This window comes from Lagopus leucura, unplaced genomic scaffold (genome assembly GCF_019238085.1).
Source record: "Lagopus leucura isolate 7727_CA_CO unplaced genomic scaffold, USGS_WTPT01 Super-Scaffold_100055, whole genome shotgun sequence".
In the NCBI taxonomy this organism is placed as follows: Eukaryota; Metazoa; Chordata; class Aves; order Galliformes; family Phasianidae; genus Lagopus; species Lagopus leucura.
This window is the reverse complement of record NW_024962301.1, coordinates 1,294,497-1,312,154: the sequence shown is the minus strand read 5'-3', so window position 1 is coordinate 1,312,154 and position 17,658 is coordinate 1,294,497. Positions and strand designations below refer to the sequence as shown.

Sequence of the window (17,658 nt, the reverse complement as noted above, 5' to 3'; positions counted from 1 at the left end):
ATAACCCAATACCCTCCCCATCACCCCATAGCCCCCTCTTACCCCATTACCCCAAGGCATCTCACCGCCCCCTAGCCCCCCAGCACCCCACAGATCCCCTTACCCTCCAACCTCCCATAGCTCCACATTATCCCCCAACCCGGTTTACCCCACAGCCTCCCACCACCCCATAGGCCCCCAATAGCCCCCTCACCCCATTGCCCCTCAACACCCCATAGGCCCCCCCCGGACCCGATCCTCCTCCCATCCTCTGCAGCACCACTCCCCATCGCTCCCTCCGCCGCTTCCCTCTCTCTGCGCCGCGCTCTCCCCGCGGTGCGGTGCGGTGCGGTGCTGTGCGGAGCGGCGCGCATCCAACGCGCGGCCCCGCGCTCCCGGAGCGCGCCGCCCCCGCCCCCGCCCCGCCGCGCCCGGAGGAGGGGGGGGGGGAAAGGCGGCCGCACGGACGGGCGGTGGGCACGGCGGGGCGATGCTGCGGGCCGGGCCCCGGAGGGGCTGAGCAGCGGGCTGGGGGGGGGGGGGGGGGGGGGGGCGGCGAGCGATGGATGAGGAAAACATGACGAGGAGCGAGGAGCAGCAGCAGCTGAGTTTGCAGAAGGCGCTGCAGCAGTGCGAGCTGGTCCAGAACATGATCGACATCAGCATCTCCAACCTGGAGGGGCTCCGCACCAAGTGCGCCGCCTCCAACGACCTCACGCAGAAGGAGATCCGCACCCTGGAGGTAGGGCCGGGCCCCCCCCCGCACCCCCCGCCGGGCCGGCCCCCCCCCCGCCCCCCCCCCCCGGCCCCTCCGGGCTCCCCGCGGCGCTGCGGAGCGGCCGAGTGAGGCTGCGCGTTCTGCAGGTGGCCGAGGGGGGACCGCGGCTCCGGAGGATGCTCGGCCGCAGCTCCCGGGGCGCGCCGGGCCTCCTTCGTGTCACCGCGGTGTCCCCTCGGTGTCCCCCGGCCTGCGCGCATCCCTGCCGCCGGGACCCCGCGTCCGACCCCGCGCTGCGTCCCACGGCCTGCCTGCATCCCTGCTGCCTCCTGTATCCTCGCCTGGCTGCGTCCCTTTGGCCGGGCTGCTTGATCCGCACGGGGCTGCGTCCCCATGGCCTGCCCTCGTCCCTTTCTCCAGGATCCTAAATCCCTATCAGGATGCGTCCTTGGGCCTGGCTGCATCCCTTCCTTTGGGCTCCTGTCTCCCCATCGGCTGCATCCCTTTGGCCTGTCTGCATCCCGGCCGTGGGGCTGCAATCCCTATGGTTTGGCCACATCCCTTCCTTTGGGTTCCCAGTTCTCCATCAGCCTGCATTCGTTCAATGGGGCTGCATCCCTTGCTCCAGGCTCCTAATTCCCCACTGAGCTGCATCCCTGTGGCCTGGCTGCATCCTTTCCTCCGGGTTCCGAGCTCCCAGTCAGCCTGCATCCCTTCCTCTGGGCTCTCACCTCCATCAGGGATGGCCACAGCCCTTTGGCCAGGTTGCATCCTACCCACCAGGATCCTAAGTCCCTACCAGGCTGCATCGCTGTGGCCTGGCTGCATCCCTTCCTCCTGGTCCCTAAATCCTCACCAGCTGCATCCCTTTCGCCGGGCTGTGTCCTACCACGAGGCTGCAGCCCTATGATTTAGCCACATCTCATCCTCCAGGTTCCTAATTCCCTATAGGGTTGCAGCCCTCCCCTGAACTCCTCCATCCTCACTGTGCTGTATCCCTTTGGCTGGATCCCACCCCGTAGCCCGATCTCATCCCTTCCTCCAGGCTCCCTATCAGGCTGCATTCTTCCCACTGGACCGCATCTCTTGGCCTGGCCACATCCACCTCACAGGATGGGGAAAAGACAGGGGCTGTGGGTGGGGGTCCCACAGGAAGGATTTTGGAGCGGTGGCAGTTTTGGGGCAGGTGGTGCAGGTTTATCCAGCTGCACCCGGTGCATCCCATGGCCCTGCGTGGGCTGGGCGCCGCTGTGGGGCTCTCATCTCCCTCTCACGGGTGGGACTGAAGGAGATGATGGAAGTGATGGATCCGTGCGCTCCTGGTGGCACTGTCCTGGGGTTCTGTTGGCATCAGTGGGGCCACGCGTGGCCCTGAGCCGCCGCTGCCACGTCCCAAGGCCGTGACGCAGGTGCGGGGGCACCGCTCGGCTGGAGCGAAGCAGGGAGGCACTGCTGTGAGTTTATTTTCCTAAATCCTCGTTTCAAAGGATGAAGAGTAAAGCTTCTGCTCGTTTCTTGGATTTCGGGATCCCCGTGGCATCTGTCCCTGCTGGTGGAACAAGATAGGGAAATCCCACTGAGGGTCACCGAAGGGTTGGAGAGCCCCGAGCACAGCCTGTACCCCTGTGCAGGGGAATGGTGTTAAGGGGACGCCGCTGCTGCTGGCCCTGCAAGGAGAGGCACCTGGAAGGGCACCCCTAGGGGCAAGCATGCATGCGTGAAACATGCACCTATATGTAAAATGCATACGGATGGATAGAGCACACATCTGCATACAGGTGCCACAAGGCTCTGCTGCCCCCCAGGCGGCCCCCTGCTGCTGCCTGCAGCCCCGCAGCACTGCCCTGCTGTGCCCATTTCACAGATGGAAAACTGAGGCATGGATGAGCCCAAGGGGCTGTGCAGTGTCGAGGTGGCAGTGCAGGTTTCCAAACGTTTGGTGTGGAGGTGGAGGGCACTGTGCTGCTCTTGGGATGGCTGCTTTACACCCCTGTGGGCCCAGGGGATGCTGCTGGAGCAGGAACCCATCTGCGCCCTCATTAGCACTAACGAAGCGCCTCTGCTCTCTCCAGGCTGTGATGCAGGTGTCCCCACCTGCAGCTCAGAATAGGTGCATCCATAGGGGATCTGTGTTGTTTTTTTTTTTCCCATCAGATCCTGGTCCCATCCTTGCCCAGCTCCTGGCCTGTCCCTGTGACACTGGTGGCACTTGTGTCCTGTGTCCCAGCCCTGTCCCTGTGTCGGTGCAGCTCAGAAACCCCGCTGCTGCCCGTCCCAAGGAGAGGTGCTGGGATGGAGGTGCTTGGAGGCAGCGCTGTGCACGGCTCTCCCCGTGGCTGTGCAGCTCTGCGTGTGTTCCAGCCCTCCTGTAGGGACAGGGAAAGGTTGGTGCGGTGCCCACAAATCACAGCACTGTGAGCCCCTCTGGTGTGGGAAAAAGGGCACAGTGCTCCCCAACCCCTCCTTGGAGGCTCTTGGAGGAAGATTCACTTAAGAAGCATCCGTGGGGACCGCCCCAGCTCCGAGGGGTGATGCAGAAATCTCATATGACTTTCTTGGTTGGCTCTCCATGGCTTTATTTCAGGCAGTAATATTCAGTAATAACCTCAGACTGAATGGGACTGCACCAGGGCTAGGGTGTCACTGCGTGCGCCCATCCGTCCCACCGTGTGTTCCGTTCCCGACACGTCTATTTCTGGGGTGCTGGGCAGGGGCACAGCTCCATCTAGCGCTGCCGGCGGCGGGGAATCTCCCAGCTGGAGAGCAGAGTGGGAAATCCCTGCAGGCTCCCAGGGCTCTGCTCTACATTTCCCAGAAAGGAGGGCAGGCGCTCGGCGGCGTTATTTTGGGAGCTGAGCTTGTGAGTGCGATGGCTTCGCAGTGGTGCTGGGCCCGGGGAAGGAGGTGGGTGTGCACTGCTGCCGTGGGAAGGGAATACAGAGTGAGAGCTGGGATGCAGGGATGCTCCAGGCATGGGGGGGGGGGGGCGGGCGGGGGGGTCTCTTTGCACTGATATTGGGTGTGAGTTGGGTCAGCAGGTGAGCTGCGATGGAGAAGGGCTGTCCCTGTCATTCCTCTCTCCTGCATCAGAGGGAACCTGTGGGGCGATGTCCATCCATCCCTAGAGCGGAGGGATTTGGGGCTGGGGATGGAGCTGAGATAGCTTGATTTCCAGCCTGATGGAGTGGGAGAGGAGGGGGCTCCCATGGGATTTTCCCTTGTCTCGCAGAGCAAGCTGGTCAAGTACTTCAGCCGGCAGCTCTCCTGCAAGAGGAAGGTGGCCCTGCAGGAGCGCAACGCCAAGCTGGAGGGCTTCCCCCAGCTCCTGCACTGGTTCCGCATCGTCGACATCCGCAAGGAGGTGATGGAGGTAGGGATGGGGATCCGTCCCGTCGTCTCCTGCGTTGGGGTGCTGCACCACGTCTGCTGAGTTGGAGGTCCTTACCATCTCACATTTTGGGAGCACCCATCCCAGCATCCATCTTATGGGGATCCATCTTATCGTCTCCTGGGTTGGTGATCCACCACATGTGCCCAGGTGGAGATCCGTGCCATCTCCCTGGTCTGAGGGATCCATCCCATCATCCCCCAGGCTGGGGATCCCTCTAATCTTCTCCCAGCTTGGAGCCATCCACCATGTCTCCTGGTTGGTGATCCGCCCCATCTCCTGAGTTGGAATCCCATACCATCTCCCACACTGGGGGGATTCATCTCAGTTTCCAGCCTTGGGGCTCTTGAGTAAAATTTGCCAAGGAGAGACAGTTGCTCCCCAAGATGGAAGCTGCCCCAGGGCTGTGCTTTTAGGCTATAGGATCAGCATAGCAAGTGCTGGTAGAAAATGGGGTGGGAGAGAAATGGGACCCAATTGTTTCACTGCATGGAGAGATGCTACAAGGCGGGATGGGGGGGTGCTGGCCAGAGCTCCCCATGGCTCTGCCAGCTGTGGGTGTGGACAGCTGTGCAGGACATGTCACACAGAACCCCAGAACCCCCCCAAATCCCTCAGGAGGGAATGGCTCCTTGATCCATACTCCAAAGTGCTCATCGAGCAGCAGATGCCCACGGATGGTTTTTCCCCTTCTTTCTTCCCCCCTTGGTAGGAAATAGCCCCAGGGCAGCTGAGCCTGGAGGAGCTGCTGGAGATGACTGATGATCAGGTCTGTGAGACGGTGGAGAAGTTTGGGGCCAACAGTGAGGAGTGCGCCCGCCTCAACGCATCCCTCTCCTGCCTCCGCAGCGTCCATAAGTCTGGTGAGCAGGGCTGGTGACCTGGGGAAAGGCATCCAAAGGCTTGGGAGAGGGGGTTGTGGTCTGAAATAGGGAGAGGAGACCCTGTTTGGGTGCTGGGACCAACCACACACATCCCCACGGTTGGGTACCAGCCATGTGGCAAGGAGGCTGATGGGGGGTGAAGGTGGGGAGGCTGGGAAAGCCCTGTAGCCTCTAAAGGCCCCACCGCGGAGCATCCCTGTGCCGAAGCCTTGCTCCTGCGTGGTGGGAGGGCGGGGGGAGGGCTTGGCGGTGCGGCTGCGGTGCGGTGCGGCCGGGCGGTGGCAGCAGCGATCCGCAGAGACGCAGCGATGCTCGGGAGGGCGAGCTGGAAGGCGGAACGTAGGGGTTGGAGGCTGGAAATGGGGGGGTTGGAGGCAGAGGGTGGCAGAAGGGCGGGGGTCTCCTCCTTGGGGCCGTCTCCAAACCTCTTGGCATCCTTGAGCCGTTTGTGCTCTGTCTTCCCTCCCCAGGAGCATCCCTTGCAGGTGGGCAGCTTGGAGCACCCCAGGCTGCTGCTGTCCCCTTCGGTGCTTCATTGCACCCCGGAGGATGGATCAAGCAGGGGGGAGGATGGTCCCTGCTCACACAGGAGCATCCCAGTGGATATGGGGGGCGCAGGATGATCCCTGCTGGGGTTGTGACCCACTGCAGTGTCACGGCAGAGCAGTGAGGTGGGAGGGCTGCAGCCCAGCCTGACATTTCCTACAGAGCCCCACCGCCCCAAAGGACTGCTCCCCAAATCCAGCTCCTGCCTGGATTTCTGCCCTCTTCCCTTTGGCATTTTCCCCAAATCTCTCCGATATTTGAGGAAGGGCAGCAGCCCAGGCAGGCTCTCAGCCGACGTTTTGTTTAAACACCTTTGACTTTTAAAGCCCGGTGCAAACAAACGCAGTTTGACTCGCACCCCCTCCTGCCCTTTTTTTTTGGGCTGCACTCAGCAGAGGGAATTCCCATTTGGAAAACACACGTGAGCCCCCCGCTCAGGCTGAGATGCTGAGAGTGTTTGCTGGAAGCTGCTGGGGGCTGCAGGAGGGCACTGGGCTGCCCTATGGGAGCTCCTGCACCAGCAGCCCTGCCGATGCCACTGAGGAGCAGAGTGCTGCCTCTCCATATCACCATGTAACGTCTCCTTGAGCCGCCGTGGTGGTCAATTTCTAGAAGCCCAGATTAGCTCTAATAAAGCAGCAACGAGGTGTGGCTGATAACCTTTTCCATCCATCTCTATTTATCGAGTCGTTCATTAGGGGCTGCTAATTTCCCAAGCCAATTCCCTGCGTGGATGGGGCTGGGAGGAGGAGGAGGGTCTCTGCTTTGTGGCTCTGATGGCAATGTGTTTTGCCTGGGTGGTTTTGGGTGATGGGGGACCCTTCTGACCCACGTGTGTGCTGGAAGGGTCCCTGGGTAGCACACGGAGGGCAGCACATTGCTCCATCAAATCCAGCACCGACCCGGTTTTAACGTTACTGTGCTAAACAGTACTATGGGATTTCTCTCTGCTGTGTGCTTGGCTGCAGGATTTATTAGCAGAGCAGGACTTGAAGTGAGAGCTGAGCAGGGCCTGTGGATGGAGCTGTGAGCTTGAGTTACTGGGGAATGGTGCAGCACTGTGTTTGTGTGAGGCCGCAGGGCGATGGCAGTGGGGACGTGGGAGCCTCCGGCCCAAATTCTGCCTGCTGCAGGGGAAAGCTTTGGCTTTGGAGAGGCTGAGAGTGACTTTAGAAGTAAATTGAGGTGTGGGATGGGGTGATGTGAGGCGCTGGGCATCCTCATTTTGAGGCCAGCCTGCAGGGTGCACCCCTTGGTGTGCAGTGGGGACAGGGCTGGGTGCCATGCATGATGTCAGTGCCCACCTGGTCACTGTGTGCTGCTTTTGGGGAAGGAAAGGGAAGAAGCCGCCCCGAGCTCCTCAGGGGTGCTGCTCCCTCGGTTTGGCATCGCCCCACACAGATCCCACTGGGTGGCAGTGTTCTTGTATGGCACGAGGCGTGAGGTTTTCCTACAGAGGGATTTGCATCTTCATTAGCTTCATTTTCTGCTTTGGAACAATCCGAGAAAACCCATCACCCCCTCTTCCCTATCAATCCAATCCCAAAGCTTTTGCAATCCCAAAGCCCTGTCCTCCTTTATTTTACCCCTCTCTGAGCCTGAAGCAAAGAGCTCCCCTCAAAGAAGCTCAGTTAGATAAGGGGGCCGGCAATTAATAACCAAACAAAGGGATGGAGACGACATTTCTTATGCTGCTTGCCTTCGAGGCGGCGATCTAAAGCGGTTGGCGCCAGGAGCTCAGAGCTGCTCCATCACTGTGGCACTCTGAAGTTGCAGCCGACAGCTCCTCACTCATCCCTGCACCGCACAGACTGGTAATGAGGGGTTGTGAGGTGCCACGCTCCCTTTCTGTCGGTCTTTTCCCCCCTTTCGTTTCTGCAAACCGCACCAATACAAAGGGGTGAAATGAGACGGGGCTGTCGGAGCTTGGATGGGCTCTTTGTTCCCGGGGTGGGTTTGGGATGGACCCCTCCATAAGGGCTGTAGGTGGGATGAGGGCATCAGCAGGCTGCGAGTCACCCGCCCCACGGCTCTATATGTGCTCTGTCGCAGGCGGCAGCCTCTCCAAGCAGGACTGGACCATCCAATGGCCCACGACGGAGCCAGGCAAGGAGAACCAGCCAGGCTGTCCTCAAGAACCCGCCCCGTGGAGCCGCACGCACCTCTCGGCCAGCCCCAAACCCCCCGCCAAGTGCGCCCAGCACCACTGCCACGGCCCCCTCTACACCCACGTGGACCGCCTGACTGTGGAGGGCCACCCTGGGCTGTGTCCCCCCGTGGAATCCGGCCACCGTTCCCTGCCTCCCTCCCCTCGGCAGCGGCACGCCGCTCACACCCCGCCGCGCACCCCCAACATCGTCACCACCATGACACCGCCGGGCACGCCGCCGCTGCGCCGCAGGAACAAGCTGAAACCCCCCGGCACCCCCCCACCTGCCTCCCGAAAACTCATCCACCTCCTGCCTGGCTTCACAGCCCTGCACCGCAGCAAGTCGCACGAGTTCCAGCTGGGGCACCGCGTGGACGAGGCGCACACCCCCAAGTAAGTGGGGTCACCCATTAAGTCCCCATCCCTGGGGTCCCAAACGGTCCCTCTGAGCCGAGGGAGAGGCATGGAGATGTGTCAGAGTGGGGTTAAGGAAAGATTTTGCCCCAGTGGGAGTTGGGCATGGCACAGGTCCCCAGGGCAGTGGGCACAGCCCTGGGCTGCATTCAGGAGCAATGGGACGCTGCTCTCAGCCGTGGGGTTTGGGTTTTGGGTGTTGCGTGTGCTGCCCAGGGTGGTGGTGGGGTCACCGTCCCTGGAGCGGGGAGCTGTGGCACTGAGGGATGTGGGCAGTGGGTATGGTGGGGGTGGGCTTGGTGATCTTAGAGGTCTTTTCCAACCTTAGCGATTCTGTGATTCTTTGGGACCAAGGGTTGGATTTGGTGATCTCCACGGACCCCTTGCAGCTTGGGATATTCCATACTGCTATGCCTGGATGCAGTTTTGGGGTGCTCCTATTAAGCACCTCACCAAGGCAGGGCTGGGACCCAACGTGCAGCCGGGCAATGAGATCCAAACAGGGAACAAAGTCCTCCTCCAGCTGCAGCACGGCACATTTCCCACACCTTCCCCTGTCACCGTTCCCGGTGCCTCCGCATCCCCGGCGTTAACGCGGCGCTCCGGCTGCTCCTGCTCTGCAGCCCGGTGCCGGCAGAGGCTGCTGCAGTGCTGGGAAGCGGACTTATCCCTGCCTGCTCCTTCGGGCCCTTTTAGGGAGCAAACCCCAAACCCTTCAGCTCTGTGCTGAGGTCGGGTTGCAGTGTGTGGCGACCCTACAGCCCCCAACCCCAGCAGCTGTGGCAGCGCTCGGTGCAAGCAGTGAGGGCGGCCATCCTCCTCCCGTATGGGTGGTGATGGATTTCTGTCTGTAAATGGGAAACTCTTTGGGAAATGATTTGATTTGGGTTCCTGCAAGGCGACGCTTGGGAAACTGCACTCCCCCCCTCCCCCGGTGCTGCCTTCGGTTCTCCTGAGTCGTTTGATCCTTGCACACCTCGGGTCATGGTGACATGAGCTTCAGGGTGAGGCTGGAGATGCACACAGAGCACGAAAGCTTTCATCTGCTGCTTCCCCACAGGGACGGGTGAGGCAGGGAGTGGGGTGCCGTGACTTCTTTGTGTGAGCCAAGGGAGGCTCATAAACGTCAGAGAGGGCTTTTACATCAGCACAGCCTCACAGCCCCGTCCCTCACCGTGTCCCTCTGCCCAGTGCCACCTCGGTTGCTGGGATGATTCCCCTTCGCTGGCCACCAGCTGCAGCCCAAGGGGAGATTAAACTCAATTAACAGAGGAAAGGGAACAAATATTGATAGGGCATCGGTGGGGTGCTCATCTTGGGGGTATGGAAGGATGGGGAGCTGCGAGACCCAGCCTCCTCAGTGCTGCTAGGAGTGCTGAGGAGGTTAATTTTCTCTAATGGCACTTAATGATTTTCAGGAGGCAACCACTAAATCCCGTTTCCTAATCCCATTAGTGCTCGGGGATGACAATTAGTGCGTTTAGGAGGCAGCTTCATTTCACCCCGCGCTGCAGCAGCTGAACACGGCGCGGTGCTGCAGCCTGGGTGCTTTTCCTGCCCTGGAGAAGGGCCTTCCTGGGCTCTTATCAGCTAATTCTCACCTTACGGCTGTGTGGTTCTGGGACGGTTTCTCTTAACGTCACCATTTTCACGACGTCCCACTCCGCTGTGCTCCCTGCAGGAGGCGGTTTTCCTCCTGACCTCAGCCCCGAGGATCACTGAAATGGAGCTTTTGGCTCCAAACGGTTTTTTTCCGACTGCACAGCCGTGCTTTCAGCACATTGACCTCCTTGTTACTGCGGGTGTAACCCCGCGCTGCCTCTTTGCCGACCCCCACCTGCTGGGACCCCCCCAGGGGCTGTCCCCAATGGGGACAGGCTGACCACAGCAAGGCCCTGGGCTCAGCCTTGTCCCCATCATGTGGCTGCTGCTTTCTTTTCTATGATAGCTGATGCATTTGCTCACGTTTTGCTTCCGAGCTTGTTTCTAGGGTTTAATCCGTTCTGGATGCTGAAGCTTTCTGTAGCAGGGGTTAAACTTTGGGAGCTTGCAGCCTCCAGCTGCTGACCGTAACTCTGGGGCATGGAACATTACTCCTTGAAAGATCCCCTGGCTTCCATAAATCCACAATCCATAAACATCTCATGATTGGTCTTGAAACGGAAACCAAACATTTAGAGTGGCTGATAATATAATGCCTTTTAATACCTCATGAGTTCCACGGGCCATTTACATCTTTCACGGATAGTTAATGATTATTCATCAGCAAGAAAGCGAAAAAAAACCCAAAAAGCCCCAAACACCAAACCCAACAAGCAACCTCAGAAAGCAAACAGACTGTGCAAGGCCTTAAAAAAAAGACATTGTCTGGGGAGAGAAAGTTGGGATGGTTCAAAGGGAGCCCAGGTGAACCCCTGCAGGTGTGTGGAAGGGTGAGGTTTGAAGGGCAAAAGGTTGGGAATTGCACTGAGGGCATTTGTGCAGGTGGGGTTGGGTGTGCTGGTGGGGAAGGCAACCTGGGGATGGGCACCAGGCATTGAGGTTGGGTTTGAATGCTGTTTTTCACAGTCTGGGTGGTGCTGCCTGGGCTGGCGACTCTTTGCCTTGCCTTTGTGGTAGTTCCAGCTCTAACCTTCTGCTCATTTCTGTTGCACCTGGCCCTATGCAATGCTCACATCTTGCACCTCTACTGTGGGTGGTTGCTTCTCCATCTTGTGTAATAGAAAACCCTCTGAGAATGGTGCGTCTCCCATGTCCCTTGCTCTTCCCTTTCGCTTTGCCTTCCCCAGGCACTGGCTCTGCCCTGGGCAGCCCTGCTGGGGGTGATTATTTCTTCAACGAGAGCAAAAACGTCCCCTCAAAAGAGCTGTGCTGTGCTGTGAGCACACTCTTTGCAGAAGGTGTTGCTCAGGATTGTTGGCTGAGCATCTGCAAACTCATTCTGGAGCTGGAGCAGCCGTTCTTCCCCAGCGTTAGCCATTGTTTTATTGTATCCCTCAGGAAAAAGAGCATCCCTGCGTGCCTGGATTCATGCTGGCTCAGCCGTGGCCATTTGTAGGGTGGGTTGAGGTAGGGCACCCAGACAGGAAACTGAGAGCAGAGGGCTCCCACCCACTGCCCCCCTGTTAGGCTGCCCCTCATTAATGAGTTCAGCAGTGGGTCATTCATCCTGCTGTCCTGCAGCCTTGCCATAACGATGTTTTCCCCTCATATCCATCCCAATCACCAAGCAGATCAATTATTTCCCGTTCTACATGGGCTGCGCTGAGGCAGCTCTTGTCTGGCACTGCTTCTTCCAGCCTTGGCGACGCACGTGGGCTCATGGTGATGGGGACGAGCATCAGTGACTCCCAAAATGTACACACAGTCCCTAGGCAGTATCTTAAGGGCTGTGTTTTCCCTCTTGTACGCTACCTGAAAACTCACAGACCATCCCAGCCCAGGTGCAGCAAGGAGAGCACTGCAGAGTGGGGACTGGGAGAGCCAAACGAGCAGCATCCCTGTTTCCAAATAGCCCTCCTGATTAATCTCTGTGCTTTGGTGGTGAGTCAGTGGAGCCGTGCACAGGTTCTGGATCACCTCCAGCCTTCTCAAAGCACGGCTCACACACCATGCCCTGACAGTGATGGCTTACCTCCGTCCCGAGCTGGCTCTGTGCTGCCATCATCCCTCTGCTCCGGGCTCTGCTTCTCCTTAGGTATGTCATTAATGTTAATTACTGCTGCGGCACTCCATCAAGAGGAGGGGGAGCTTTCACATGCTTGGAGGAGAAACTTCTCACCGTGTCCTTTAACGAGGAGCCCAGCCGCCTCTCGCCACTCAGCGAGCTGTGAGCGTGGTGATGCATTTAGATGGGGATGGGTGCTGGGGGGGGAGGCGTGGGGCTCTGACTGCTGGCGTTGTGGTGAGGTGTTGGTGTGGGAGAAGGGCACAGTGCTGCAGGAGGTGTCCCACCCAGAGCTGGGGCATCAGTCAGAAGGTCAGGCTCGAGCTGATCATGGAATCATAGAACAGCTGGAGCTGGGAGGGACCTTGAAGAGAATCCATTTCCAACCCCCAAGGGCTGTGTGCCCCCCACCAGATCAGGCTGCCCAAGGCCCCAGCCTGGCCTTGATCCCCTCTGGGGGCACCCACAGCTTCTATTCCTTTTCTCCTAGCTGCGACTTTGCAGGGATGATGAGAAGCATCTCCCACAGCCTCTTCTTTATGTGCCTCAAGTTATGGGCGAGCTCATTTCCCCTCCAACGTTGTGGACATCCCGGTGTGGGCAATGCACAGGCCAGGGGCTGTGCTGGCTTTCTGGGTAGTTACAAGGAGGAAGCAGAGCTGACAAGGATCTCAGGTTGCCCCAAGAAACAGTTTGCTCTGAGTTCTCCACTACTTCTCCTTTGGAACATATCTCCCCAAGCCCACCATGCTCACAGCATGCATCAGCTCATCGCACCCCAGGGCAGCCCATGAAGGAGAACTTTCCGTAGCCTTGTCTGAGATGAAAGGTTTGCAGCACCATAAGTAGGTTAATGAACCTCTGCCTGGGGCTTTCCAGGCACGTGCAGCCTGTGCTTCCCCTCTGGTGGTGTGGATTGTGGGGAATTGCCTCAAAAAATGGGAGCACGCATGGGGCCGTGCAGCACACTGCCCTGCCTTGGGATGGAAAGTGTGCATTGTGAGCTCCCCGTCCCCATGGGGCTCACCACGTGCTTTTCAGTGGTTAGTGCAGAGGTGACCGTGCTGGGAAATGGAGCCAGCATCCCTCTTCGAGCCACTCCCAAGCTGGGAGGAAAACCCGAATCCTATCACCCCACCTATTTCTTTTACCAATTCAGGGGCTCCATCACCTCTCCCCATCCTCACCTTTCCCCGCATTGGCTGCTTGTGTCCGTCTGCCATCCTTGTGCGCTCCTCAGAGGAACGTCAGCAGGAAATCAAGGAAGCAGAAGTGCCTAACGAGCAGCAGGACCTGCAGGCAATTAGCTCCTCACCTCCTCCCCGCAGCACCCTCACCACAGAGCACACATCCCAGGGGATGACACAGGGCTGCAGCTCCCTTCAAAGAGCCTCCAAGCGCCGCCATTCGCAGCCACGCTAAAAAGTTCTGCTTGGTGCTCCAGAAAGAGAATAATAGATCAGTGAGAGCTGAACCTCAGAACACAGCCGGCCTGGGGAAGCGGGGATGGGCACTTGGATCAATATTTCACCGCTGGCTTTGATATGGGAACCCGCTTTCCAGGGCAGGGGGCTGCGGTTGCCTCTTGCTGTAATGAGGATAAATGTAACATCTGCTAGGCTGGGTTTGATTTTTGAGATATCAAGGTAGCGTCGCTCGGTGCTGGCTGTGTGAGAAGGAGCCTTTCAGCTCAGCAGCACGCTGCCTGTCCCTGCGCTCAGCCCCACGCCTCAGTTTTGGGTATTCAGGCTTTGCGCGAGCCTTCAGGAACAGAGCAGAAGGGGCTCTTCCTCCTGAAATATTTACCATAAGCTCAAAGCTGTGGGCTTTCCCCCTCCTTACAGCCATTCCCCACCCGTTCTGCTGGGCAGGAGGTGGCCGTGTGCCATGCAGAGCTCCTTGCACTGATCTAATTCAGAATATCGCGCAGTTAAGGCAGTCAAAAGGCCATCAATCTTCAGGGCTGAATTCCGACCGCCGCAACCCAGACGGCCGCAGTCTTTAATCCTTTGCAGAGAGCTGACCGAAATGCTGATGATTTCTATTTTTTGTAACGTTTCACCCTGCTTCCCTTCCTTTAAAAGCAGCGCCGGCGTCGATAATTGGAGTGTGCTGGAGAGGAGCGGAGCGGTGAATAACACCCAGCGCGGTGCAGGCAGGTGCAGGGGCAAAATCACCTGCTTCTGCAAATTGCCTCTTTTTAATCTTTCTATTAAGATAATGACGGCAGCAGGATGGCAACGCATGCCTGCAGAGCAGGTACTCAGCCTGCTTGTTTATCCGCCTATTATCCATGCAGGCTTTATTTGGCAGCGGGGCACGGGGAGCCGTGGGGTGAGCAGCCCCACTCCTGCCTCTTGTTGGGTCGGCCATAGTTATCCATCTACAAGGAGGCAGGAGGGGTGGTGAGTGCTGTACATCACACGCTGAATATTTCCCTTCCCACGGGTGTGCACTGATGATGCTCCCTTTGTTGGGATGCACAGATCCCATCCCCAGCCCCATGCACACCTGGCAGCGCTGCCTTTTGTCCCACGTCTGCTGCTGTTTGTCACCATTGCCTGAAACCCTCTATTTCACCCTTTATTTCTTTCCGAGGAGCTTTTGAGTGATTTTGCATAGCGGGTGAGGATGGGCCCTTGGGGTGGGTTGACACCTGAAGGGATTTGCATGGAGCCTCTCGCACTGCCGCGCTCTTTTTATGTTTCCCTTTTAGAAAATGATCATCTGTTTAGCAGAACCTTGCATGAACTGACATCTCTGATGGGGATGTGAGCTGTTCTGTGTGGTGGTGGTAGGGATGGCTGGTGGCCCTGGTGCTGCTATGGTCAGAGTTTGAGCTGGAGGGGGTCGCATGCCCAAGGAGGCTGTGGATGCCCCAGCCCTGCAGGCATTCAAAGCCAGGCTGGATGTGGCTCTGGGCAGCCTGGGCTGCTGGTTGGTGACCTGCACTCAGCAGGGGGTTGGAACTGGATGAGCATTGTGCTCCTTTGCAGCCCAGGCCATTCTGTGATTCTGTGATTCTCTATACAGCCTGTGGCATAAATGGGTACAGTGAGGGGGGGAACAAAGGTTTAGAGGCAATTATTGTCAGAAATGGAGGTGATACATTGGCACAGACTGCCCAGGACGTGGTGGGGTCACCATGTCTGGAGGTGCTCCAGAACCATGGGAGTCAGTGGGCACCATGGGGGTGGGCTGGGAGTGGACTTGGGGATCCTAGAGGTCTTCTCCAGCATTAATGATTTCATGATCCTAGGAACTGGCAAAGGAAATTGGTGTGGTGTTTGGATTTGGGGTTTTCCTCCCAGTTTAGGACTGGCTCGAGGAATGGGCTCTTGTCCCCATGGCAGTGCAGCCCAGGGTGTGATGCAGTGCTGTCGCTCTGGTGCTATTCCTCAAGTTTCATGGGCTTTGAGCCTGGAGGGGGGGGCTCTTGGTGCTTCTGTTTGCTTTACAGAAAGCTTAGGAAAAAAAATATGTAATAAGTGGGCTATCACAAGCTCCACAGCGCAGGTCAAGGCTCATTTCAGTGGTCACCCAGCTGTGACTGCAGGACGCTGCTCCCCACACAGTGATGTTGGACACTATCACTGCCATCTAAATAGCCCTCAGTGGGCTCTGCAGAGCTCTGCAGCGCTGCCCGTCGTGCTGCCATGCCTTTTCCATACCATCACCTTATAGGGTTCTTATAGGGGTTACCTTCCCCCTCCTCCTATGTGGAGTTGCAGGTGGGGCTGGGTTAGCACACCCCTAGATGCATCAACCCCAAAGGCAGCCTGCACCCTGCACCCCACTCTCACAGGATCCTGGTTAGCCCCAGTGAGGCCCTGGGGCAGTGTCCCCATGCAGCTGGCCGTGGGGCTCTGTGCCTTCTGCTTTGGGGTTGGATTGCTGTTAAGCTCCTTGCCCTGTGCTGCACGGAGCGCTGTCACAGGGAGTGGAGTTTATGGTAAACAAGCAGCAGCCAGAACGGAGCTGCTCCGTATCCTCAGCACGCCTGCAAAGGTCAGTCTGTCTGTCTGTCTGTCTGTCAAGCTGTCAGCTTCCCAGGGGACACCTGTCCCCATGAACCTTTCTGGGGGGAGGATGCTCCAGCAGCAGCATCCCACTCCCCTCCTCAGGAGCAGCAAGCCTCTCCTTCCCATCCCCTCTTTTATGATGTAGAACGGAACCAGTGCTGTGGTGACCCTCTCCAGCTGGGTGGCAGTGTCAGGGCCTTGTGCGTGTTTATTATTATTATTAATTGTGGGTTTTTTTTTTCTTTTTCTGAAGAAACAGGGAGAGAGAGAAAAAAATCTCTCTCTTTTCAAAATCACTCATCCTTCCTAATAATGAAAGCTGTCACCAGCTCTGCTTGGTGAGGAAATGATGCTCTCGGTAAATATTTGGTCTGGAACTGATTTATGGGAGGAAAAAAATGAGATTAGTGGTTAATCACAGCACTGCAGGAAATGCTTTGGGATGGGCTCAGGGGAGCTGCAAGGGGCTTCAGCAGAAACCTGATGGTTGTGCCACGGGTTGCGTGTGGGAAGGTGGGTTGGGTTGGGGTGCAGGGGTTGGGAGGGGATGAAGGGGTCAGGATGGGGAGCAGGGGTCAGACTGGCTCCGGGGGCCGTTGAACTTTCCCTCAACCTGTTGGTTTGTGCATTTGCTTGAAGGGATGGGGTTTTGGGGTTGGGATGGGAGCAAGGCATGATGGCATCAACAGTGGGGCTGCTGTGCACTGCATTGCTGCAGGCAATTGCCTGCCCTGTGCGCTCCATAAAGTTATTACAGGGACCCTAAAGGCAGCAGCGGCTTTTCCTGTGCAAGGAAACAATTAGCTTATTAGAGGGTGGGTTAATTTTCATATGCTAACGCGGGCTGGCAAGCGCAGAGTGCTCATTTCCTACCAATTGGCAGGGCCAGATGCCCGGGTGCTCCGGTCAGCGCTGCTGGAGCAAGGGCAGAGCAAGACCTGGAGCGGGTGGAAAAGCACGTGGGTGCCTGGGGGCTGTGGCTGGTGAGCATGAAGGGGAAAGTTTCTAGAGAGCGATGCAGGGTTTTGTGCCGCTCTACAGCACTGCATGGCACGGCGTGCACTGCACGGCGCAACGTGGTGCAGCATGGCATGGTGTGGCATTTCCTGGCACTGAGCAGGGCAGCACGGCGTTGCACAACATTTCTTGGCGCTGCACAGCACAACATGCCGTTGCACAGCGTTTCTTGGCATTGCACGGCGCATCGTGGCGTTGCACAACGTTGAAAGGTGCTTGGTTGGGCTCTGGGGCCAGATGCTGTGGGTTTCCCTGCTGGGCTGCAGCTGGATGCACCCAGCTGCTGTTGCAGAGGTGCCACAATTCATTCCACTCCCACTTGCTTTCAGTCTAATTAGGATTATAACAATATAGGCAGAAACAAACGCAGTGAATTGAAGAAAAGGCTGTAATTTGACTGCACATCAGTGCTAACCGTACCGTTGGCTCGCTGTTGGTGCTGTGATGTTGGGCATGCTGGACATCCCCTATCCATACCCAGGAGTGTTTCTTGATAATAGGGCTATTGCTCAAAAGGGGAGTTTCTGTCCCAAACCCACTGAAGGGGCTGAGATGCCTTTCGCAGTGTGTGATTTGGAGCACAGCAGACCTTTTTTTTCCCCAACCAGCACAGCAAAAATCCCTGGGGTCTCGTGGATAGGTTTTTTGAAGATTCATGTGTTATTGGACCACCAGTCCATGCAGGCAGGCTGAAGTGGGAAATCTGAAATGTATGGTTTAGTTTTTACATAGTCCTGTCTGCCTGTTTGATCCTCGTGGGTCCCTTTCAATTTGGGGTCTCCTCTCCTCTCCTCTCCTCTCCTCTCCTCTCCTCTCCTCTCCTCTCCTCTCCTCTCCTCTCCTCTCCTCTCCTCTCCTCTCCTCTCCCCTCCCC

The 17,658-nt window shown here is 57.8% G+C and overlaps 1 protein-coding gene across 2 annotated transcripts in view; it reads left to right on the top strand.

Moving 5' to 3' along the window:
- The first annotated feature begins 541 nt into the window (after positions 1–541).
- Positions 542–17,658, top strand: part of KSR2 (kinase suppressor of ras 2) — a 47,185-nt gene continuing 30,068 nt past the window's right edge. For both annotated transcript variants that reach the window (XM_042886206.1, XM_042886207.1), the window contains exons 1-4: positions 542–721; positions 3,927–4,067; positions 4,798–4,948; positions 7,568–8,057. In XM_042886206.1, the coding sequence (XP_042742140.1) occupies positions 542–721; positions 3,927–4,067; positions 4,798–4,948; positions 7,568–8,057 (962 nt within the window). The remainder of the gene's footprint in view (positions 722–3,926; positions 4,068–4,797; positions 4,949–7,567; positions 8,058–17,658) is intronic.